Source organism: Aplidium turbinatum, chromosome 1, assembly GCF_918807975.1.
Source record: "Aplidium turbinatum chromosome 1, kaAplTurb1.1, whole genome shotgun sequence".
Taxonomy (NCBI): Eukaryota; Metazoa; Chordata; class Ascidiacea; order Aplousobranchia; family Polyclinidae; genus Aplidium; species Aplidium turbinatum.
The window spans coordinates 26,901,057-26,927,067 of record NC_137472.1 but is presented as its reverse complement, the minus strand read 5'-3'; the positions used below and the strand labels follow the sequence as shown (position 1 = coordinate 26,927,067).

The 26,011-nt window shown below is 39.4% G+C and overlaps 1 protein-coding gene across 1 annotated transcript in view; it reads right to left on the bottom strand.

The window, feature by feature from the left end:
• Window positions 1-2,611: 2,611 nt before the first annotated feature.
• LOC145768631 (C-1-tetrahydrofolate synthase, cytoplasmic-like) overlaps window positions 2,612-26,011 on the bottom strand; it is a 37,380-nt gene continuing 13,980 nt past the window's right edge. The window contains exons 4-16 of the mRNA XM_082580181.1: window positions 15,391-15,564; window positions 14,349-14,477; window positions 14,048-14,175; window positions 13,427-13,635; window positions 11,806-11,921; window positions 11,344-11,580; window positions 10,421-10,645; window positions 9,742-9,862; window positions 8,390-8,542; window positions 6,553-6,749; window positions 5,806-5,993; window positions 5,048-5,249; window positions 2,612-3,763 (exon numbers count right to left, since the gene is read on the bottom strand). Coding sequence (XP_082436307.1) covers window positions 3,521-3,763; window positions 5,048-5,249; window positions 5,806-5,993; window positions 6,553-6,749; window positions 8,390-8,542; window positions 9,742-9,862; window positions 10,421-10,645; window positions 11,344-11,580; window positions 11,806-11,921; window positions 13,427-13,635; window positions 14,048-14,175; window positions 14,349-14,477; window positions 15,391-15,564 — 2,322 coding nt within the window. The 3' untranslated portion in view covers window positions 2,612-3,520. The remainder of the gene's footprint in view (window positions 3,764-5,047; window positions 5,250-5,805; window positions 5,994-6,552; window positions 6,750-8,389; window positions 8,543-9,741; window positions 9,863-10,420; window positions 10,646-11,343; window positions 11,581-11,805; window positions 11,922-13,426; window positions 13,636-14,047; window positions 14,176-14,348; window positions 14,478-15,390; window positions 15,565-26,011) is intronic.

Sequence of the window (26,011 nt, the reverse complement as noted above, 5' to 3'; positions counted from 1 at the left end):
TGCCCCTCTGCTGTAGGCTATGCCGCATTGCACCAGTCAGTAGGCCTATGCACTGTTGATTTGTAGTTGGTTTTGATGTAGGCTAATTTAATTAGTAGGCTGTTAAATTTAATAATAATAAATAAGTTAATTTTATTATAATTAAACAATTTTTAATAATTTTATTGGTAGGCTAATTTAATTTTTACCGGCCATACGGTGTAGAAAGGTTGCGAACCACTGATTTAGACTACAGATTAGACTGTATGTAGAATGTAGATAAAAGCGGACTAAGCACGACCACAAATAGGGGAGACCGGGAAGGGTTGTTATAGTCCTTTTAACTTAGTTCACATCAACCGCTAGAATTAAGTTTTTTTCTTTCAGGTTTTTAGTTTCCATGTGCAAACGAAGCTTCAGCTATTTTGAAGGCTGCAGTAGAAAATTAATTATTGATGAAAAACAGTTTTAGGGTATAAAAAGTAAATTTTTGCTTTGTCAAAGAAAATGTTATTGCTACAAAACTATGAGTGATATTTAACTGGCTTCAAAGTCAAATCAGACTTGAAGTGCAATGCCTTTGATACATTTTCAATATTTTAAAGCTGAATGTCACATGTTTGACATACCAGTACGGTAATATGTTGATCTTATTCAGCCAACTAGCCTATTATTGGGGTGAGTTGTTACACAGTGTAATGCTTGCTCTTCCCAACTGGAAAAAGTAGGTACTCAGATAACAAATTTTGTATTATTTAGAATAGTTGATCACATTTTTAAGTTCTACTAATATCTGTTGTTGCTGTATCTATGCCAAAAACTAATAAAGGGTGCCTTTTTGAGGCCAAATACCATGAATGGTTGGATGGAGATCATGTGTTTGCATTCCTGGTGACAATGCATTGTCAATGATGTTATTTGCTTGTTCATGATTTTTTCTATTGAATTTGGATATTCAATAAATTCAAGAATGCTGTGTCAACGTGTTCCATCAGTTTTAGGTATTTCAGTAAGAAAAATCAGTTAATAGAACAGCCTATTTGAAATTGTAACATTTCACCCGATACTGGGGTGACTTGTTACAACTGACTCATTGATATATTAATGCAAATATTTTCCTGTAAACAAAACTTTTTTTAAATTTTGAAGTTGTATTTATAACCGGTCATGTGACAAGATTACACAAAATTTTCAGCAACTTTGTGCAAATATTGAAAGGGAAATCTTAGATTTACTGAAAATTGTAACAACCCTCCCTGGTCTCCCTTACCTAACAATAAAATAGATGAATTATGTAGTTAAAGAACCAGTCCACATGTTTACCCGTCTGAAATTGTCCTTTTGTCAGTAATCAATTGTTCCTTTCTAGATGGCATTTGAATATTTTACAACTAATTTCACCTCAATCAAAGCAAGTCACATAAAGTTTACTGTAAACAGTTGCACGCCAATAGCGAAAATACGAGAAAATTTGAAAAAGTTCCTCTACAATATAAAGTTAAGCGAGCAAGAAACCAAATGAACATTTGATAGCTGGAGTTTTAGCATTTGTACGGTTTAGTATTAAAGTTACGCATACCGTAGTAACAAAATTTAACCGCGGCCACCTGAAATGATCTCGCGGACACAGATTCCCCATCCCTGTACCCTGCAATGACGTGAAGAAAATTGGATCTGCTACTATTCGGTGAGTCCGATTCGGTGAGTTCCTAACCTCTAACCCCTAACCCTAAAACGGCAATGATAATTAGGCTACGGTACCGGACAATAAAAAAAAAAAAATTAAAAAATCCCCCGTTAAGGGATCGAACTCACCGAATCGGACTCACCGAAACGGGCCATTCCGAAGAAAATTAACAGGTTTCCTGATTAAAAGAACACTTTAAATTAGGCAGGTGCCTATGTTGCATAAAATCACAGAAAAGTTACAAAATCCGCAGCATTACTACAAGCAAGGAAATCATCGTTCAAAACTGACATGTTTTAGCAAATTCACCCCGAAGAGCAGTCGCAGATGTTTATAATTTAAAAAAATATATATGTATTGTATTATGCACTATGCAGGTTGTTTAGGACAGTAAATTGATCGTAGGGCTGTAAGGCACGCTTGTAGCTCAACTTGCGCATCCATCCAAGCAGAAGTCTAAAAGAAAGGTTTCGATGGCATTCTACAAGTAGGCCACAAAACCATTTGATTTATCAAACGTGTGATTACCATTACGACAAATTCTAGAACAGTCCAAACTTACTTGCACAGAAAATAAATTCTGAAGCCCAAACTGTGAATGGGTTTGGTGACCATGACGTCACCACAGAACTGTTTGACCAGAAATTTGTAAAATATTTTGATGTGAAAAAAAAAAGATCATCAGCGTGTAGACAATTATTTATCAGCATGCAATATTGGAACCCTTCATCAGATGTTATTTTGAAAAAGAAAAAACATTTGAAGAGTAGGCTTATTAATTCCTTTGGGGCAAACTAGCCTACATTATGTGGAGCGATCGGGAACTCTGTGAATTGAGAAAACATTCAAATCCACCTGAACAAGATTACACCGAAGTTACGCACTGAAGAAAAAAAAGTTAAGATGCCTGGAAACTTTGTTAACTGTCATTTAAAAGTTTTGAAATGCTGCTTCAACGTCAAAATTTAATGTGAACACCCACACAATTTCAAACAAATTAAAAGATAGCACTTTTTACGTTGATACTATGTTGCGTACAACAATCGTCGTCGTCGTCGTCGTCGTCTGAGCTTCTGGGGCCGAGGGTCTATCCTTTTACCACCCCAGATTCACGATGTTCCCGGACTACACTGGAAGGCTGCTAGAGAGCAGCCAGTCTTTAGTTTCATCATCCATGACGCGCAGACCTTCCACTCCGTTAGGTGGCTTGAAGATGGTACAGTCATTGATGATGTGGTCTGCGGTCTGTTCCTCGGCACCACATTCACAGGAGGAGGAAGAAGCCATTCCCCATTGGTGCATGGTTGAGCGGAAAAGGCCGACGCCCGTACGGAGACGGTTGAGGCGCACCCACGCCTGTCTCTGTAGTGTCAGGCCGATTGGGCGTGTGTCGGCGTCGGGGATGAATGAATGGAGTCTGGTGGTGCTTGACCTCCATTCAGAATTCCATTTATGGTCCGCCCAAGTAGCCGCAGAGATGTCTTGTTCATCAGCTTCGTTGATCAGAAGTTGAGCGGCTGGCACGAATGGGTGTCTTGATTTCAGTCGGCGGGGGTGCCCGTTTGGGAAGGCAGAGATCTTGTGGTGGAGAAGATGATTAGGCTCCAGTGCCCGTCGACCGAGGGACAGAGTGGCTTCTTCGCGACGAAGCTCAGCAGGTTGGATGCCAGCGAGAATGGGGAGATTGTCCAATGGTGTGGGACGCAGGCATCCGGTCACTGTGCGCAGGGCGCTGTTTATGGCAGTGTCGATGTTGTTGTTGAGTACAACAATGTTGAGACAAGATAAAAACAACCTTTATCGATCACAACTACCTTTCCATGATTGCGTAACGAGACTAAAATACCGACTAAACTAAAATAACCCCTTAACTTCCGAAGTCACAGGGTCGAGATCAATGTCGTAAAAGCAGGGACGGGTAGGTAGTCCAGGCATGGTGCTCATAGTGCCCACTAACGGATAGAGAAACCCAGCACCGACGCTCGCACGAATGTCGCGAATTGGCAGCACGAATCCCTGTGGGGCTCCCTTCAGTTCGGGCTTGTGAGATAAGGATAAGTGTGTCTTGGCCATGCAGATTGGCAGCTTGTCAAACCCCTAAAGAGAAAAATTTACCTCTGTGAAAGTCCAGTTTTGTGACAGCACAAGTCTTCAATTACATACATTACGAACATGCTGGTGAAGTGGCCAAGCCAGGGTGATTAGAATGCATGAGCGACGTTCGTCGGTTTACTACCGCTCCAGAGCACGCACAAGACAGTTAACTAATGACACGCCAAACTAACTAGAAGCAGCTGACTCGTTGACTTCATGTCCCTTCGCTGCTTCCAGCTGTCTATTGTGCTGTATCTGTGAGTCGCAGTGTACTGTATGTTGTCACAATGGACACAAAAAACCCAGGCCATATTACGATAAACCTCTCAGCGGATTACGAGTTGCCAACAATCATCTTGGTTATATTAGTTGAACCGTCAGCGGGTCTAGCTAAGACAGCTCAAATCACATTACAAACCAAGTTAAAGTTGCCAGAATAAAACAATAATAAAAAAGCATTACTCAACAAGCTAATTCTAGTCCAGGCATGTGCTACCAGCGACACACCATCTTCAGGTCATCTCGCGTGATACCCGGTATTTCGGTATAATATTAAAAGTACAACACAAATGATAGAGCATGTCAGCCCGGTAGTGGTGGGTGGGGTTGCGGTAGCATTCATTTAATTTTCAAAACATGGGTCCGGCAACCTTGTCACTTTTAGAACATTGATACCGGACGCTTGAGCTAAAAACAACTTGTTTAAAAAAAAATGACGATTCAAACACAAACTTGTGAAGAGTTTACAACTTGTCAAGCAATAGATGATTAACAAGTGATTCGATTCCTACTTGTTCAATAACAATATTGTCAATCAAACAATTTAGCGCAATTAAAAAGTGAAATGTTGTTACGGATATTAGCCAGCCAATAGTTTAGAATCCTTCTTAACTGTTGGCCACAGACGTTGAAGAGGCAAGCAACAATCGCATCTCATTTTAGAATAGATTATCATAAACTTCGATGTAATCAAAATCGATTTCAATGTAAATTTCAAGCGATTTGCAAGAATTGGTTCTACTTAATAATTCTGGGATGCAAAGTTAGCAGCTAAATTGAATTTATTGTATCGCACTGCAGTTGAAACTCGAGATTTGTTGGCGCTAAATATGGCCGAGTTTTTACACCTTTTATCGATTTATTTATCGTTTTGCAATTAATTGCAAATGCGTCTCGAACATATAAATTACTTCAATAAGAAAACGATACGTAACACAAAATCTGATATTTGGCAGGCAGGTAAAAACATTTGCACACGCCTGCTCTAGCACCACAATGTCTGCATACCTGTCTTGTATAAAGATCGACTTTAGCTTGAGCTTCTGGCAACAACTCGATGCCGTCAGCACCGTAGATCTTCTTCGCAATCGTCTCGATCTTATCGAAGATGGGGATAGCAAGCGGATAGAGGTAGTTGAAGTCACTGGCAGCTTCCGATGCTTGCACAACAGCATTGGCAAGATCCACCGCGCCCTTCCCACCATCGGACCTGGGAGTTAATGCATGATCTGAGGCTCTGGTTTCAATGAAAGCGCCAATCACATATGTAGACACCGGAATGACATTTTTCACGAAGTAGAAACTAGTCTATGAGATGTTTAAAAATATGTTCAAAAGCTGGCAGCTATACCACTTGAAGCAAATATATGCAATGACAATACTATAGTCAATTAGTCATGACAATGGAGTTCGCTGTTTCATATTCTTGACATCGACAAATGTAGCAACCACGCAATTGATCAAACCGAGGTATCAAATCAATAAACATCATGAACCACACGTAGTCTTCTTGTATGAACCCACATTAAAGCATGGGAAGTTTTTAAAAGCTTCAAAAACACGAACTGACAATAAAAACTTAATAGTGGAAAGGTGAAATTAAGAATGTTATATTGCTATACGTGTGTACTTGTACAATGCACATTGTCGCAGGCAACAAAATTGCTAGCAAGATTTTTATTAATTAAATAGGCCCACAAGGAAGTCACAGCCATCGACAGGAAAAAATGATACGATGTAAATTTTTTAATTGTTGGATCTCTTACCAATGAGTTGCACAGACTGCTTCCAAGGCGCCGCATTCTTTGGCCAGTTTCAGGGCCAATTCAACTTCGGTGTCTGTGTCCGTGACAAACCGATTTAAGGCAAATACAACCGGTATTCCAAAAAACTTTGCATTTTCGATTTGCTTGCGTGGGTTTGAAAATCCCTTTTCAAGCAAATGTAAGTTCTCCTGAAAATTTGAAAATGCAACAAATAATAAATTCCTACTTTGCAACTACTTCAACAGTGCTTCATTCAGTGCCATCCTTAGCATTTTGCAAAGCAGGCGCAAAATGCACTGAGGCACCTTGAAAATTGCCCGGAGTTGCGAGCATTAGGTCACATTTTATGGATTATTGGTGAGGTCAACCTAAATTTTAAACAGGAAAAGTGCAGTTACAATGCCTCAAGTGAAAATCAGAACGAAATTAGTCTGTTAATGTGTTCACACCACATGTCAAAGAGCGTCGTCAAAATTATTCTATCCGTCGACTTTGTGATAAAGATTTGTCCATTTTTTTGAATGGTAAATTTTACATCTTTAGAGGGTTTTTTAACCAGACTTGTATGTGTTGCATGAAGTATTGAACGAGAAGGCAAAGAAAGCAACTATTGCGGTCACTTTAAGCATCCGGTCATCTTGCATTCAACTTCACCGTCGTATGCGTTTGCTTTGTCATAAAATGGAAGTGCTTGCAATTATATAACACAATCGCAATTAACCACGAAAGCGAAATCGGATCAAATACCTCACAATATTCCTTGGCTAACGGCATACCAGCTACCACAGTAGGACCTCCCCCATGCATCTTAATGGCACGCACTGTAGCAACAAGAACGACGACACTTGGTACAAGCCCTGATCGTCTGCACTTGATGTCGAAGAACTTTTCCATTCCAATGTCTGCCCCGAATCCTGCTTCTGTCACCACAAATCCGTCTGGACCTGCAATTAACATTGAAAGTACCGCGTTCAGGCAGCAGAACAAAACGTAGTTAAACCTAAAGCAATCACTGTCAAACTCATGTCTGTTAAAGCAAGGTTGTATAAAACCCAGCCAGCCCTGGGTTATGGGCAAAACTGTGTTATCACGTGATAATAGCAAAAAAATTTACCGAAATTATTTATTGGTTTAAGAATAAGTTGACCATTATATGCAATATCAGTCATAAGAAAAATAATGCTCCTATGCAGTGTTGCCGGTTGCTAAGCCAGTAAATTGTAACAAGAACTTTTTTTTCTATTTTATGAATAGTCACAACAAAATAAATGCCAGAAAAGATAACAATCCCGATGAACACCCAAACTTTGCCGCATTTATTTGATTAGTTTTTGAAACTAACACTGTTGAAAGTTTTTAGAAAAAGCTTTGTTTCATCACAGATGTTGTTATAATTTTTTTTCTTGAACCCTGAACAGCTTTGAAGTTTTCTCAATTTGGAGCAAAATTACTCATCTTGCAACACTAGTTTTTCAGATCTTGCCAAGTTCTTTTTTAAGAAAAAAAAACGGAATTTTTCATATAAAAAAAAAACAGCCACCGGGTATAGCTACACCCTGCATTGGTGAATATTTGTGTTTTTTTTTAATTACGCTACAGTTGTGATCAACGAAAACGTCACTGGTTATGATTAAGTTTTTTTAAACAAATCTTTTCGCTATTGAGAAAAAAGATTAACTCAGTATCTCCATGCCACCCACCCGGTCGGTCGATTCTCAGAACCGGGTGGCATGGGGAAATGCCATTAGACAAAATAGACATTTGCTGGCGTCCAACCCTGGCAGTACGGGAAACGAGAAAAGTTGAATCGTATAGATAGATATTTAAGTATTTTCAAAATGCATAGTTTTAATGTATACACAAAAGTGACAAAACAACAATGACTAGTCAGTTAGACACGCTGAGATGCCTGTTAGAGTGAAAAGCAAAAGCAATATTTCAGTGGAGTAATAGAGAATTACATCGAAAAAGAAATCAAACTTGCCCACCACATGCCTTGAAGTTGTGTATATAAAATCAAACGACACAGTCTCTCTTTGAACAAGCAATTACCAGTATGCGCTTGCAGTTGGTCTATTGTTTTGAACTAGATTTGCCTTGCACGTTTTATTTAACTCAAACACGCAACATAATCTATTTGCTCTTTGAATGGAGCAATATCTATTCTCCCCTTTTGTCTGGTGTAAGTTGTAAAGTTCAGTCTTGAAAGTTTGTTTACAGTTTTACTTAACTTTGCACCTACGTTCTTTCAAATTACATTCAGGCCTGTTGCTGTGTTCCAACCATTTTCCATTTTGTTTGGTCTCACCTTAGCATTTTTAGTGCACTTATATTGCGGTAACCATTTTTAATAAAATTCTTCACTTCTAGGTTTGCAATGGAGTAGTTACTGCGAGATGGACCTGAGTTGTATGAAGCAAAAACAGAACAATTTCAATGGTTATTTTTATAGTAAGTTGTACTTAGATATGTTGATAGGGCTCAATAGAGGGCCTCGCTATTTTTGTGTATGTGACCTTGTTGTGGCATGTCAATACATAATGTGGTGCTTCGAAGTGGCAAAACAGAATTTGGAAATACTTACCTACTAATTTAAGTGCTATTTTGTCTGCCAGGATTGAAGAGTTTCCATGCGCAATATTTGCAAATGGTCCGGCATGGACAAAGACAGGAGTGCCTTCCAAGGTTTGCATCAAATTCGGCTCAATGGCGTCTCTCATTAAAACAGTTAAAGCACCTGAAAGAGAATGAAATTTTTGGACCAAAACTCTAACTTTTGTAATATAACTATAACTGTACAACAATTCAAGGTCTGGCGGCGTTTCAAAACAAAACCTCATTGTAGGTTTAACTTTTAACTAGCATCACAACGCCGACAATTTAGGGGCTGTATGACTAGCCGAAACGTTCGCTTATTGTTTTTATAATGTTAAATGTAGTGTTGTTGCTGAGTTATGTCTGTTTATCTTCAAAACATTTCAACAAAAAGATTTAATATTTTTAAGTCTGACGTTTATATTTAAGTTTTAACTACCGCTTTTAACTACTAAGTTTTAACGACTAGTGTACCAGTCGTACCTAACTTAAGGGAGCAGTGGAATACTTCAAAAATGCATTTAGTGCAACAAGAAACTGGTTGCAAATACAGAACAGACTTTACCGCTTTCATGCTCGCATTTGCGAATTACAAGGCATTTTTCGACACTGTACATAAAAAAACATTCAAATAAATAGTTTTTTAATGGATTAACTCAACAAAACTCTCAAACGTATAAAACAAACACTACTGAAACAAAACAGAATACACTGTAATGGAGTTGCTTAAATGTCCCATTGACTAAAATAATGTCCCAAGGTTTTGTTAACACCATCATATTGTGATTATATGTTTATACTGTCCCACAGGTACTTGAATAAAACGTTCCACCGGTGCCTGAACCCCATTTTGAAACTGGAAAAAATAAACTTTGCAGTTTTTGCTTAATGAAAGTGCAATTTATAAGGATTAACTCAATCTAAAACTACTTCATACAAAGTTACGGTTGAACCAAAAATACGAAATAAATCTGACCAGTTCACCACTCTTGTCAATGAGTGAAAAAAACTCTTTTTGATGTGATTCTTGAACTACAAAAAAATTTGCCATCAAACTACGCTAAACAACATTGACCAGTATCTCGGTTCCACACGCGTCATTTACGTTCACCAGGGTTCAAGAAAATGGCAGTGTCTCACTGGTAAATCGTCCCACTGGTCAACGATCTCCAATACTGAATTAGACGACTGTCTTGACGTGCGTGTTGCTATAATGATCGCTTTGTTTTATGATGGCAGCTAACAAGAACGTCTCATTACTGAAAGTTCGAAGTTGAGGAAGTCAACCTTTTCAAACGAAATACACAGGTTAAACTGTGGAACCATAATGTCCCTCCTTACCTGTGACGCCAATATCGTCAGCAGAAACGGGCTCCCCTTCAGTGCTTGTAGCCACCACCATCTTGCCAAGTTTATCTCGCATATCTTGCATGTCGGTAGTTAAGGCTAACACAGCCATTACCTGCAACACAATGACGCAAAATCATCGGGATGACACAGCTTAAAAATGAACTAGGTTAACTAGGTCAAAATCAGGTAAACATTAGAAAGACGCTTCTTGCGTACGAAGAAGCAAGTCACGTACAGCGTTTAAGATAATGCAGCAAGCAGTACGCTACAAGGCGCACGTTGAAGGATTGTCTGCAAATACAGAGAAACTAAAGCTACTAAAATCGTTTCACAGTTCATGAGACAGTAAACTAAATTATAATCAACAACGATCTCAGCATAGCCATGGACAGGCGGCTTACTGATTTCAAAAACAAAAATTAAACATACCACTAAAGAAGGGAAGCTGACAAAGTGATCAATTTTAACTATCAAACATTTTATTGACCCAACATAATGCACGCGGCTCTAAAATTTTCTACAACCACAGAACTTAACCGTTTTCACAAATAGTTTTGATTTAAGCATTTTTTCTATGCAGTGACATATTATTTTCACAAGTTTGTGCTATTTAGCTATTGACGTTGAATCAACATAAAAATGGTGAGCCTCAACAACCAATCACACTTACCTCACTGGCGACAGCAATATCAAATTGAGCGACTCGCTTTCTCCCCTTCTCTGTTGGCGACTGACCGATCGTGATCTTGCGAAGGAACCTGTCGTTGGTATCGATCACTCTCTGCCACGTCACCGCGTCAGGATCCATGTTTAACCGGGAGAACTTCCTCTTTTCATCCTCGGTCAACTTCTCAGGATCCCTCTCCGCAATCCCAAGCCTCTCCAGCCTCCGGACCTTGGAGAGTTTCAATATATTAATGTGATCTTTTCAGAAGGTTACTTATGCAAAAAATATATAGATGTGTTGATGTTATGGCTTCTCATTAGCTCATTGACTTACCACAACTTACTAGCAATGAATTTATTTCGGCATGGTGATGAGAGTGGAAATTGTTTTGCTTTAATGCGATTGATTTCACCAAAGAAGCCGAAATATACTACAAGCTTGCAACCTACTTTTCCTAGGTTTCCAGAAAAGCCAAAAATTTCGTTTTTTTCATATCATTTAAATGTTTAGAACAAATAACAAAGGTCCTCCCATATTTTGTTTAAACCAAAACAAGTTCATTCAAAACTTGATATTGTTTGGAGTTTTGACATATTTCATGTAGTACATTCTGGGGGTTTTTCTTCGGTCATTGATCGATTTTTTAGCAAAATGTCCGAAAAAAATATAGTCAATTCGGTCAAAATGTCCGAAAAAATGTGACCAGAAAATGTGAAATGACTAAAAAATGTGAAAAAAAGAAAAAATATGATCAAAAATGACCGAAATAAATAAAAAATGACCGAATTTTTTCAAGTCATTTCGGACAAATGACCGAAAAGTCTCAGCGAAAAAAAAAACCAGCGTACATTTACTTTCCTTTCGATGAAAGAGTGTTGACAAGAAATACAATATATTGTTCCGGTTCACCAACCCATGGTGGATACCTGAATGTCCGAAAACTTTCGAACTCCTTTCTTGCTAGGAACCAGTCGATTGAATAGAGCTGCATCCTTCTGAGTGGACTCGTGGAAGATCCTCGCATCAACGGCTGCTGCAAGGAGATTGTTAGCCGCCGTGATGGCGTGGATGTCCCCCGTCAGGTGAAGATTGAACTCGTCCATCGGGATCACTTGGGAATAACCTCCACCTGCCGCGCCGCCTTTGATTCCGAATGTTGGACCCTGGTGGGAAAAGCGGTCAGGGTGGTTTCTTTCAATAAAAATATAGCGTGCTAAACACAAAACTTACAAATATCAATATGATGACGATGTGAACTAAAGATTTTCGGCATGACAAACAAGAGGATTTTATTGGATTAAAATTGTTGGACTACTATTACTACTACAACGTGCAGATCACTCCTTTTATATAATCCAGTTTTCTTAATCAAGTGACACTAGCTATACCTGTGAAGGCTGACGAACGCAGGCAAAGACATTCCGTTGCAATTCCGCGCCTAACGCTTGTACCAAGCCTATAGTGGTCGTACTTTTTCCTTCCCCTAATGGAGTCGGGGTGATACCTGGTCAACAAAAGTTTAAAAAAGCGATTTTACGGTCTAATTAGAGTAAGGTATTAAAAGTGTCATGCCAAGAGAAAAGTGTACTGTCAATACGGTCATATTATATGAGTCTCCTACAAGTCAACAGTTGCGAACTGAGCATAGCCGAGTGGTGGGAACCCTGGGAGGGCACTCGAAAGGGCGCCTGTTCAACACCGCTCAAGAGCATGTGGCTGTGTCTTTGGAAAGACACTTAAAGAAATGCCTGAAGGTGGACAAGAAGATTGGCTTCCTTGCCTTCCGTCCGCTTAATCTAAATCTTCAACCACCATCTTAAGCCTGGACACGACCATCGACTAACTGAGCAGTGAGCATATGGCAGTTGAGTAAGTGACAACGGAGCAAGCAACATTTCAGCAAGCGGCTGAAGCTGACAAATGATGAAACTGAGTAAGCAACAACTTAGCAAGCCAAAGCTTGGCATGTGACAAGTCAAAAAAATCAGTTTAACAAGACAGTGATGACCAAGCAAGTAAATCTCATTTGTTGACTTGGAAGTTGGAAGTAGCTAAAATGTACTTGCTGAGTTGAAGCACTTGTGGAGTTGTTGCATGCCAAGTGGTGTAACAACCCATAATATAAAAGTTACAACAACGCTAACATGCAGCCCGCGAAACATACTTTTTTTCTGTCGCCGTTCTTGTATCGCTTTGAGTTGTGCAATGTGCATACCTAGTATATACACTAGACCAGGGGTGGGCAAAGTTGTTCAAAGAAAGAGTCGCTCGCGGATAAACCATAAATACCAGCGAGCCGCAAAATCAGTTGACATAACATAACAGCAATAAAAACACAATGATTGTTTATCCATATGAGTTTTGTACTTGACTCACTAATCTCTGAAAATTTGGACGATAAGTTGTTAATGCTGTGCGAATTAATTCTTCCAAGTGTTCATTTGTCAAGGTTGCACGATGTTTTGATTTTACAAAGTTATAAATTCTTATAGAAATGAATAAGTAAGTTCTGATACTACTTCTAAGCTTCAACTAATCTCTGCTTATAGCGACTTTACTAAACTTCCAATTGTTGCTGACTGAACTCAAAACGAGCCAGGAGAAGCACAATGTTGCTTTTGCAAAGTCACAATTCCATTGTTTTAACAATGGTTACAGTAAAAGAGGGACTCTTTTTTGATCTTTGTATTGTATTGGCCGCAAATTAGGTTTTGAAGACAGTGTAGGCTAAGTAACAAATTTTAACTTATAGGCTACCAACCGATTTTTGCGCCCCTATCAATGTGGCGCCCATGGCTCGAGCCATACCTGCTATACCCTAGGTACGCCACTGCTTGGTTGACAGTCCGAGATAATATATTTATAAAGTATAATCTTAATTTTTTTGTAATATTACGATTCAATACAAGAGCCACAAAATTTATGTTGAAGAGCCGCAGTTTGCCCACCGTTGCACTAGACAGTAGACACATCATGCCAATTTAAATAAACAGTGCCATCGACACTGACCAGTGACAACCACGTAGTTTCCGTTTTCAACATGACGTAATCGATCCAAAACAGACAGCGATACTTTCGCTTTCTTCTTCCCATATAAATTGACTTCGTTTTGGTACAAGCCGATCTCTGCCGCCAAATCGCTGATGTCCTTGGGTCTCTGAGCAGTGGCAATTTCTATGTCGCTTGGAACGGGTCTACGCAAGGTTAAAGGCAGACACCTGAAACAATTCAAACAATAATAAATTTAAAAAAATTATTGAAATTTTGTTTTACCCTTTGCAAAGTTAAGAAGCAGATTTTCCTTCTAAAACTTTTGTGGCTCAATTGACAAAAACAATTATAGTTACGCTCTTTTGCTCTTAAATTGTACAAATAGAATCAAATTCAAACAAAGACGAGTTCGCTCAAGTCGTGCAATCATCACTTTGTCTTTTCCAACGTTTGTTCAAACAACGTTTCGATCACAAGTGGTGTAGGTTTTCATACAACAGCAAACTCAACCAATGCAAACCTATTTGCTGACAATTGACCTCAACATGGCTAAGCTTCAGCCATTGTCTCACTAAGACGACGAATGTTTGAACAACCCCATATTGCAGTGGCGAAAGGAACTTTGTGAACTTGACAAACCTTAGATTCCAACGAATATTTCGTCGCTTATCGAAGTCTGTCTTAGCTGCCTCCACTGTGTTCTGCATCAGCATAGCAACCGTCATTGGACCAACTCCTCCCGGCACGGGACTGATCCAGGAAGCAACCTAGTAGTGGATGAACATGCATAATTAATTAATTATGCTAATTGCGTTAAATCAAACATTTGTTTCCTGGAGAGGATGTAAAAGAAAAGAGAAAATATCAATTACTCTTCAGTGATTTGATTAAAATCTGCTGTCGTCAATTTTTTTATTTTTGTCTATTCAAGAACCATTACCTCAAACGCTTCCTTGAAGTCCACATCACCCACGAGCCTTGTCCCGGACTTCTTGGTGGGGTCCGCAATCGCGTTGATACCGCAATCCAAAACCACACACCCTGGTTTTAACCAACTTCCTTTTACCATCTGAACGACAATTTAAACAATTTGCCTAACGGTACCGATACACAGAATTCCAAACTGGAGAAGCCAAATCTTTTAAAACGTTGCCATCATCCGTCGTAAGAAGTTATATCGTAGACGTAGACAATGGTCGGAGATACCGTTTACTGACAGCAACAATGTTTAAACTGCATTTCATGTAGGTAATTTGAGTGTAAAGCCAAGGTCAATTGAACAAGAACTGAAGTGAGTTTGATATCAAGCAAAATAGATCTTTCACATTGCAAACACTGTGTTTATAATTTTTGGAGCTGACAGTTGGTTTCGAGGATTCCGCTGAAAGCAACCACATAAAAAACGCACCATGGGAAACCACACAGGATGACACAAAAAAACAATCCCATAAAACGACCGCACTACATTTGTTGGGTTATTTTTTTTGTAGCCATCACGTACTTCACAATTTTACGCTGTTGGGATTTCTTTTCGGATACACGACTTTATGCAGCGGGCATTCATGTATTGCGTCATTAAGTCGTGTACACTGTACAGTATCTTTCAATTGCTTGTCCATTTTCAGGTGGTTAACCGAATAATGCAATTGGGTTTTTAAATGGTTTAATTTGTTTGGAGATTTAAAATTTTCATGCAATGCAACGAAGCATGCGAATGCCCGTCATGCATACAACTGTTTCTATCGGCTGTGTAGCTGAGTGGTGGGAGACAAGGTCGGGAGTATGTGGCTGTGCCTTTGGCAGAACACCAGGCATGCCTGAAGGTGAAGATTGGCTTCCTTGCCCTCCGGTCCACTTGATATAAAACCTAAACCATCGGACGGGAGCTTGGATATTATTGTACGTACATGCTTGTTTCTAACTACAGGCAGTTTACAACAATAACATGCATCGTCAGTTAAGTGTACAAGAAATTTTCTCACTTCAGGTTGTCTCACAGCAACAACCAAGATGTCTGCTAGTTTGACAAGCGACTCAAGATTTTGAGACTTGGAGTGGCAGATGGTAACAGTGGCGTGATGCCATTTAAGTAACTCGGCAACGGGAGTGCCCACAATGTTGCTTCGCCCAAGTACAACAGCTTTCTTTCCACATATCTGAAAAAAGTTATACATCGTTGAAATGGGTAAGGTGTACCTACTGCACTGAGAAAGCCAGAAGGCCGAAACGGTGTGCACTGTCTGCAGTTATAGACGCTCTTGGCTTACCCCGATTGAGCAGTGAGCACTTTACTGGAGGCACCTTGCTGTGCATTGCGCAAAGCTCACTGCTTGCAGTTTGAGTACTTTGACAAGGTTGGCAGTAGTGCCATTTTTGGAACTTACGTAACGTACCACAAATGGGAAAATGTCACATGGAAGTATACAGGGTGTCTCAAAATAATGTACACCAAAGTATATCAATGACACAGATAAACCAATCAAACAGATAAACAAATCAATCAATCAAAAAAAAAAACCAATTAATATTTTCAGACTTTATCTGCTGGACCATGCTGAAGCAAGTAAGTTTTTTTTCCCAATGCACAGTTGTTAGCTCAGTCTTTCCATTTGGAGATTTTAATCTTTTACTTTTTTACACCACATGATCAATGTAACTTCCTCGTTTCCCAATGACAGCCTGCATCCTTGCTGCTACATTGTTCATCACACTTGGGAATGTTTCCACTGGAATGTTCTGCATTTCTCGTCGAATGTTTGCCTTAAGTTGTTTGAGGTCTCTTGGCTTGGGATTCGAATAATTAAGGTCCCTCAAAAAGCCCCAGAGAAAGAAATCTGGGGGCGTCAAATCTGGTGAATGGGGAGGCCATTCAGTGTCTTCATGCAGAGAGATCAGACGTCCAGGAAACTTCGTTCGTAGGAATTCTCGTGTAGCTCTTGCTGTGTGTGGTGGAGCTCCATCTTGTTGAAACCACTGTGTCGTCATTCGAATCTCGTTGTTCCGTCTCCGAGCTTTCCGACGTAACTCTGGAAGGTAGAACTCTTGAATCATTTGACGATACTTGTCCTGGTTCACTGTGGCTGTTCTGCCATCGTCTTCCTCGAAAAAGTAAGGTCCAATGATACCGTGCCAGCCAATTGCTGCCCACATTGTCAACTTGAGTACAGATCTAGGACTTTCATCGATCAGTTCATCGCCTGTATTCTCTGTCCTCCAGTATCGAAAGTTCTGTGTGTTCACTTTTCCCGAAAGATGAGCATGACATTCATCTGACATGTGAAGTTTCCTAAGAAACAAATCATCTGTCTCCAATTTTCCTGGAAACCACCTAGCAAATTCAAGTCTCTTTGCCTCTTGTTGGGGTGTTAGTTCGCTCTGTGACTGAATTTTGTAGGGAAAGAGATGGAAGTTAGCCCTTAGGATGCGTTGCACAGAACAACGATGAATGTCAGTTTCTGCAGAGAGACGGCGAATAGATTTTCGTGGGCTCCGCGCAACGAAGTGCCTTACAGCATCCACATGTTCCACTGAACGAGCACTTCTTCTTCTACCACTGTGTCCTTTGTTCAAATTACACACAGTCCCCACGGTGGAAAATTTAGAAACTGTTCTGCCAATTGTTCTTCGATTTGGTGCAGCTGCTGTGTTGAAAAATCCACGATACCTTCGTTGGACCTGGACCACTGATTTCGTTTGGTGCCAAAACTCAATGATTTTTGTTCTTTGAATAAGGCTTAACTGCGGCATTTTCCTAACTTTTAATCTATCGCAACACAAACTTTAGGCTTTCTGAAATGAAAAAAAAAACAATGTTATTTCCCAGAAAAAGATGTTTTTGGAACTCTTTTTTCAAATTATTTTTGTGTACATTTTTTTGAGACACCCTTATATCTCCATGGCCATACCAGTGTTTGTGCCATGCCATTGTACCTACTGCACTGAGGAGGCCAGAAGGCCGAAACGGTGTGCACTGTCTGCAGTTATATGAAAAAACATATGAGTTAAACTAATTCAAAATCCAGTAATAGAGTAAATTGTTGTGCGCAAGGTGTCAGCAAACACACAACAACTTCTTCCCGCCAGACGCATCAGCAAGGTGAAGCGCAGTTAGGTTGTTGCGTGGTGACTGAATATTGTGATGGTACTTCAATGACCTGTCCAGTGTTACCCTAAGGCAGTGGTTCCCAACCGGGGGGGAATTCCCCACTAGGGGGGAATTTTGCAATTTGCAGGGGGAAATTTGGTTCAACCTTTTTAGCTTTTAAGCCTAGTAAGTTTGCCTAGGCTAGAGCGTTAAAGAGAAAGTTATCAATAGATTCACTCTCGATTATTTAAGCAACTGTAGACTGACGTGGATGTAGACCAACTGTGAGCAAACTGCGGCTCGCAAGCCGCATGCGGCTCTTCAACATAAAGTTTGTGGCTCTTGTATTCAATCTTACTACAAAAAAATTAAGTTTATATTTTATAAATATGTTCTCTCGCGAACTCAACCAAGCAGTGGCGTACCTAAGGTATGGCAGGCATGGTTCGAGCCATGTGCGCACATTGACAGAGGCGAGAAAATCGGTTTGTAAAAATTAAAATTTGTTACTTACACTTTCTTCAAAATCTAATTTGCACATTGCACCCAATACAAAGATCAAAAAGGAGTCTCTCTTTTACTGTAGCCATTGTTAAACAATAGAATTGTGACGTTGCAAAAGCAACATTGTGTCTCTCCTCGCTCATTTTGCGTTCGGTCAGCAACTATTGGAAGTTTCATAAAGTCGCTAAGCAGCAAATTAATTGAAGCTTAGAAGTAGCACCAGAATTTATTTATTCATTTTTATAAGAATTTATAACTTTTTTAATTCAAAACATCGTGCAACCTTGACATATGAACACTTGGAAGAATTCGCACAGCATCAACAACTTATCGTCCAAATTTTCAGAGATTAGCGAGTCAAGTACAAAACTGATATGGATAAACATTCATTGTGTTGTTATTGCTGTTATGTATTTTGTGTCAACTGATTTTGCGGCTCGCCGGTCTTTATAGTTTATCCGCAAGCGGCTCCTTCTTTTAACAACTTTGCCCACCCCTGATGTAGACCATCAAGTAGGCCTACTTCTGTTTCATGCAAATGCTCGATGGCTTTCAAGAGGAAACGTAACCAAGCGAGTGTTTGAACTCAGAGACGAGCTTAAATTATTTTTTGAACTTCAAAGAAAATTGGAATTTGTTTCATTGCTGAATGATAAAAGATGGATTAGATGCCTTGCTTATTTGGCTGTCAAAAGGTTTGATGCATTGAATAAACTAAATCTGAAAATGCAAGGGAAAAACACCAATATACATCATACAGTATACATTCAATCACCATCTCCGTTTGAAGCAGATTGCGCATCAACATGGGCTATTTGCATCCATGAGCCATTGACATAATGATGTCATGCATAGGCGCCGACTCCAGGGAAGCGGGGGGGCGCCGCCCCCCCGTGATTTTAGCTCGGGGTGGCTGCCCCCCCGCAAAATATTTAAAAAAAATCTTAAATCAAATGTTTCTAAGTTCAGATTTGCGTTAATTTGACCTTCATTGCGGATTAATCTCAATTAAAAGATCTACTTGTTGCAACAAGAGCGCTGCTCCGAAGATAACAAAAGAAAAAAAGTACGGTAGATGATAAACGCCATCATGGTGCCGCTGAAGCATAACAATGATGGAAAAACGTTTTTCTTGATTTCTTCTGCTTAGTTTTTTCTTGGGAGTGTCAATAACGAGGTGCGGTTTGCTCAGTTTAGTATCTACGCGTATTAAGAGCTTAAGTTCAAAGTGACCAGCATATAATTCGAAGTAGCCTACAGGCCTCGAAATTCGTTTTTGTTGACGGCGGACAAACGTGTCCGGTCCGAGCAGCTATCTCGGCGGACAAATTAAGTATCACGGCTGACACACCAGCTTTAGCCGTCGATCGTCATGCTTAATCACTTTATCTTGATAATAATTCTTCGCCATTTCAGAACTATAACTACGGTTTTAGAAGGCTTTCATTAGACCAACGACTTGCGCTTACTGTGATAGACCAACGACTTGCGCTTACTGTAATACTAAAACTTAACAAATTTTGTTGCATCTTGCTGTAATAGCCTACTCGTATAATCTAATTTTGTAACCAACCTTGCCGTATCATTATTACTCGGAGATCAAAGCCAGACATTGTGACGTAAAAGTTGAACTAAATTTCGCGTGATTAGTGTACTGTAGAAGTACCTGTACTCCTATCGATTCTTAGCCAAGAATTCACCTTTGTTACGTTGATTCAATGTCATCAATCGTTGAAGCAGCGTAAAAATCGAAAGTTTTCCTCCTTGAATAGAAGCTAAGGGATACAGCATTCACATTTTCTAGAATGCGCTGGAAATTATATTATCGCAACAATTGTTTGTGCTATGCAATGACGATTTGCATCGCTAGTTCCTGTGTTATTTCTCGGCGGACAAATATGACCGATCTAGATGGTACTTCCCGCGGACATCACATGCTGTGACGGAGGACATGTCCGATGTCCGCCGTGAATTTCGAGGCCTGAGCCTACACTATAAAGCTTGGCAATATACAATCGCATATAGACGCAAACAAACATCAGCATTTTGAATGTAAGCAATCAGTCGGCTGGAAAGTTTGCCCCCCCGGCGATTTTCAAAACCCGGCGCCTATGATATTGTCATGTGATTTTACAAGCCGTGCTTCTTCCCTGCTGGCTCAAGGCAGGTTGGAAGAGAGTGATTATGTCACTGTCATTAAGAGAAGGACTAGAAGGCTCTCCTACTGTGGTCGGGGAGACTACATTTTGTCTGGCTTTTACCTTTCGACTTGGCTTGGGTTGCCCTAACAGGAGCAGATGCCAATACCGTTCAGCTTTTAAAGATGCTTTGGAAGCTTTCACCAGCAAGGTTGATAATAATTGAAAGAGAAGTTATTGCTGGTTAAGTGCTGGTTATTGACGGCAAAGAACAAGTTCTTCCAGAGTTTGAAAAAGAAATGATTTTGCAACATCTCACAGCATACTGGAATCCATTCGATATTTTCCTTAAATTTATGACGATGAACTGATTTGATACGACATCCATTCACACTGTTGGTGGAAAAATTTCCTGATAAATTGCAGGATGAATTTTTAGAACTCAAAACAGATTCTTGCGCAAGAGACTTATTCAGAAAAAATCACTGTGTTGTGGCCATCATACGCGCCGACTTCCGGGGGGGGGGGGGGGGGGGGGGCGGCGCCCACCGTAAATTCATGGTTGAGGGGCAACAGAAATGGCTATTACGAGTGGTGTTTCAAAGATAAAATACTTCGCGAAGGAGATTTAGATCATTAAAACGGACTTAAAGAATGCCGAAAGCGAACAACAGCCTAAGCTGCTCTTGCCCGCAAAACAGCAGCTGATCGCATGGCTTTCTCTGGAACGTGAATTATTACTGAGATGCGCACGGCACGTACGCTCACAGTCGCACACTGCTTAGTGCTGATCTTCCGCGCGTGAGGAGCAACTTCAAAGTCAAAACGCGTGGTAGCGAAAAAGCGAATGCGAGGTTGAATGTTTCTTCTCATTTCACGAGTTATCCAAACGTCGGTTGGATTTTTTGTGACTTCAAACATGAAATCGATTTTAACAAACTTTATCGAGTTGAAACTACGACACAACGAACAATTACCTGAATATAGTTTAAAGAAAAAATGCAATTTTCAAAACTGTCACCCATGTTTTGCTTCAATAAGCACTGTATTGATGTATATATTGTGAAAATATATACATCTCATACACTTATCAATATACCCTCATCTATATAGCCTACACTCCTGCACTACCGTACCGGTATATATATAAATTATATATACTCGAGTATAGGCAGTGGCGCCGGCAGAGGGGGGCAGGCGGGGCAGCTGGGGTAAAAGCTTTCTCATTTATTTTAAACTTACTCTTCTTGCTGCTGTTATTATTACGATATTGTGATTCTATTCACGTACTTCGCCTGCTGCCTGTCACGCGGGGCTGTCACGTAACAATTGTTACCGGCTGTTCAGCAGATTGTCTCTTCCTTGGTTCTTGTTTTCACAGCGTTTCAGTACAGTATTCGATAATTTCTCTGTCAACTAACAGACTAGTCAAAATCATGAGGCATATTTAACTAACAGACTGTTGGATAATCAGAAGGTGCATTTGTAAAAAATGGTTTTTCAATCTGGAAAAAAGCTACGCAGAATTTCGCTAGCCATTGCAGTTGCAAGTCCCATACGGAATCAAACTGTGATTTATTTTAAATTTTATTTTTTCAACAGATCAGACATGTCAAAATGGTGGGACTTTTGGTAGGCTATATTGCAGTAGACAATAGCAGTAAAAAACAAGAGAAATTAAATAATATATTACTGTCTTGCATGTCTTGCACCAGTGGCGTAGCCAAGGAAGGGGGTTTTGTGGGTTTCAACCTTTCAAATTGAATTTACGGATGTTAATACATTATTTGCAAGAAAAGCTTTAGCCTATGATGTAATTTCTTGTCAAACTGTGCAAGGATGCAAGCCATCTGTAACTGCTGAGATCGCTTGTTCGATCTAGATTAACGTCTAAACAGCTATTCGTTATACAAAACTTGAATATATCAGAAATAAAGTAACTTCATTGTCTCAAAGCTTTTTGTTTGGCACTCATCAAGATGCATGACGTCTATGACGTTACATTTTCTAAACTTTGGGTTGACTTTAAAGCATAAAAGTTAGTGACTTACCGGAATAAGATCGCTTTTTGGATCAACCTAGGAGAAAATTGATAAATAATAAAACTGTAATAATCCCGCAAAAAAAAGCAATCAACCTATGTCTCTAAAACAAAGTTTGTCTAATTTTAAACGAAACTGCATTAAAAGAGCGAGTTTTGCCAATACCAAACATTCAAATATCTCAGCCTGGAACTAGCAACAAGAAAATATAGAGACTTGGCTTTATTTCCGAGAAATGCCGAAGAAAACATGATCTTATCCTTTTGCTATGCCACCGGACAGCACCATTTTACAGGAATATTCACACCCACAATTTTGTTGAAAATGCTCTCAGAATGCACCAAACTGAAAATAATTTTTCAAAATTTTCTGGGGAAGGCCACCCAGACCCCCCGCCGCTAAGTGTTGCTTTCGGCGAACACGCCATCGGGCTTCGCCCGCCGGCCGTCAACATTCCCCTTTTAAAATTCCTGACTACGCTACTGTCTTGCACTGTCAATATTTTGCCCCCCTCCCATTGTTGAAGGTCCGGCGGCGCCACTGAGTATAGGTCGTTCTCGTGTATAAAGCGCACCCCTACTTTTGAACTGAAAATCGGTGATATTTCCTTTTCCCTTGTATAAGTCGAATAGCTTATTCCCGACACTACCATTATGATCCGATGGTTTATCTAAGACCTATTGGCATTGACATACGGTAAGGAAATTCTAAAGTAGATCGTAGAATAACTTACGCTGCTGGAATAGTCACATAACTATTCACGGCAATATTAAGTAAACCAGCTAAATTAGACGCGGCATTTTCAACGAGGTCTTCCCGCTGTGAGATCAATTATGATTCAACAGAACGCATTGTTTTGTTTCCAATGTTTCAGAATTAAATCGAAAACCGATAAAAAAAATGTTTAATGGTCTTGGCCGCAGATATTGCCTGCATTAACGACAGCTATTATCACCTAGCCATTATAGGCCGTTGCGTTTTGAGGTCAATTTTTAAAAAATACAAGTAATACGGTAGGTTTGGCTAGGTGGGAAATCACATAAAACCACCTAAAAAAAAATTTGAGCAAAAAATATCAATGTTTAGAGGTCCCTCCGCCTCCCCGAAAATGTCCGAGCCCCATTTTTCCTTAAAATTGCATAACTTCTAAACCGCTTGAGGTAGAAACTTCGTTTTTGGCTCTAAAGACTCAGAAGACACATGTTCCTATCTGCTCTAAGAGGAATGTGTTCTTTAAAGTGTTGAGAAAAACAGTTATGAGCCAAAATATGATTTTCAGGGCATTTGAGACTTTGAAAAATCATAGTACCGGTAACTGCCTAATCATGCATATTTTAAAAACAAATGTTTAGTTGCAGAGTAACTTGTGTTGAAAGGTGTTGTGTATACTATATATAAGTAAACAAAGTAACTGTGGAAAAATATCAAAATAAATGTGAATATTCTAAATTATCCCAAATTGGGGTCATTCTACAGGAAAACATCTTTAGCTCAGGAATGCATTTAAGTTAAAATACAAAAAAAAATTCAGGTGTATGTTTATGAAATGCATGTGTCAGCTCAGTAACAAAATGAAAAGAACAACGTTAACTAGCAACATACAGTAGCCTAATCCAATTTAGTTTTTAAACTGAGAGAGGAACCTGCTAAAGAATATTGAATGAACACAAACAAACACTGAAGGAATCATAATGAACACTGTAAACAGCTAAAACTGCTAGCGAACACTGAATGCAACAAATTCACATCACAACTGTGATACAACTGGTGAGAAAAGAGACTGGCTATCATTCAAAAACAATCAAATGCCTAATGAACGGTTAATCGGGAATGTAACGCAATGCCTTCAGAACAGAAAAGTTAAAGACAGTGACGATGCAATACCAAGCAGCATGATGAAGCAAATTGACGACTCCATAAGATCTTATGTCACGTCCATGACTGTAGACCTGAATTCATTGTAAGCCATTTGTCTGATTCACAGGATAGTGTATCTATCGAGCTTGCGCCTCGCTATGCTCATGTGAAATATACCCAACCGTTATAATCGTATATTCCTGCTGAGTCTGGTAACTGCCTATTTCTCTTCATGACTTTGCGCGATGTGGCTCACTTGATTTCTAGATACAGTGTATCTTTATGTTTTCTTGAAGGTATCACAATTGTGATGTGAATTTGTTGCATTCAGTGTTCGCTAGCAGTTTTAGCTGTTTACAGTGTTCATTACGATTCCTTCAGTGTTTGTTTGTGTTCATACAATATTCTTTAGCAGGTTCCTCTCTCAGTTTAGGAACTAAATTGGATTAGGCTACTGTATGTTGCTAGTTAACGTTGTTCTTTTCATTTTGTTACTGAGCTGACACATGCATTTCATAAACATACACCTGAATTTTTTTTTGTATTTTAACTTAAATGCATTCCTGAGCTAAAGATGTTTTCCTGTAGAATGACCCCGATTTGGGATAATTTAGAATATTAACATTTATTTTGATATTTTCCCACAGTTACTTTGTTTACTTATATATAGTATACACAACACCTTTCAACACAAGTTACTCTGCAACTAAACATTTGTTTTTAAAATATGCATGATTAGGCAGTTACCGGTACTATGATTTTTCAAAGTCTCAAATGCCCTGAAAATCATATTTTGGCTCATAACTGTTTTTCTCAACACTTTAAAGAACACATTCCTCTTAGAGCAGATAGGAACATGTGTCTTCTGAGTCCTTAGAGCCAAAAACGAAGTTTCTACCTCAAGCGGTTTAGAAGTTATGCAATTTTAAGGAAAAATGGGGCTCGGACATTTTCGGGGAGGCGGAGGGACCCCTAAACATTCATATTTTTTGCTCAATTTTTTTTGGGGTGGTTTTTTGTGATTTCCTACCTAACCAAACCTATTACTTGTATTTTTTAAAAATTGACCTCAAAACGCAACGGCCTACTAGCCAACCTGGCATCATTGTTTTATGCGCCCGCTTAGGTTTGACATCGACTTCAACGATCATGGAATGTTACGTAATAAGAACGATTATAATAATGCTACACGCAAAATGAAAAAAATTGACCGTTTAAAACAGCTCTTCCTGCTGTTTTGTCTCGTGAGCTTTGCATATTGCTCAACAAGTACATAAAGTTTACAATTGACAAGAAATCATTAAATTTGAAAATTAAGTTTGAATCACCGCAAATAAACGTATTCAAAACTTTTACTTCGGCACAACGAACAATTACCTGAATATAGTTTAAAGAAAAAATGCAATTTTCAAAACTGTCACCCATGTTTTGCTTCAATAAGCACTGTATTGATGTATATATTGTGAAAATATATTCATCTCATACACTTATCAATATACCCTCATCTATATCGGAATGGCCCGATTCGGTGAGTCCGATTCGGTGAGAGCCTTTTTCGGTGAGAGCCTTTTTCGGTGAGAGCCCTATTCGGTGAGATTTTTTTTTAAATTATTGCGCGCCGTAGCCTAATTATCATTGCCGTTATAGGGTTAGGGGATAGAGGTTAGGGGGTTGAGGGTTTTTGGGGTTGGGGGTTTTTGGGGTTGGGGTTTTTTAGGGTTGGGGTTTTTTGGGTTTGGGGGTTTTTGGGGGTTGGGGTTTGCGGTTTTGGGGGGTTTGGGTTAGGGGTTTTTGGGTTAGGGGGTTAGGGGTTTTAATTAGGCTACGGTACCCGATAATTTTCAAACAAAAATTCAAAAAAAAAACACAAAAATCCCCAACCCCAAAAACCCCCAACCCATATCCCCTAACCTCTATCCCCTAACCCCTATCCCTAACCCTATAACGGCAATGATAATTAGGCTACGGCGCGCAATAA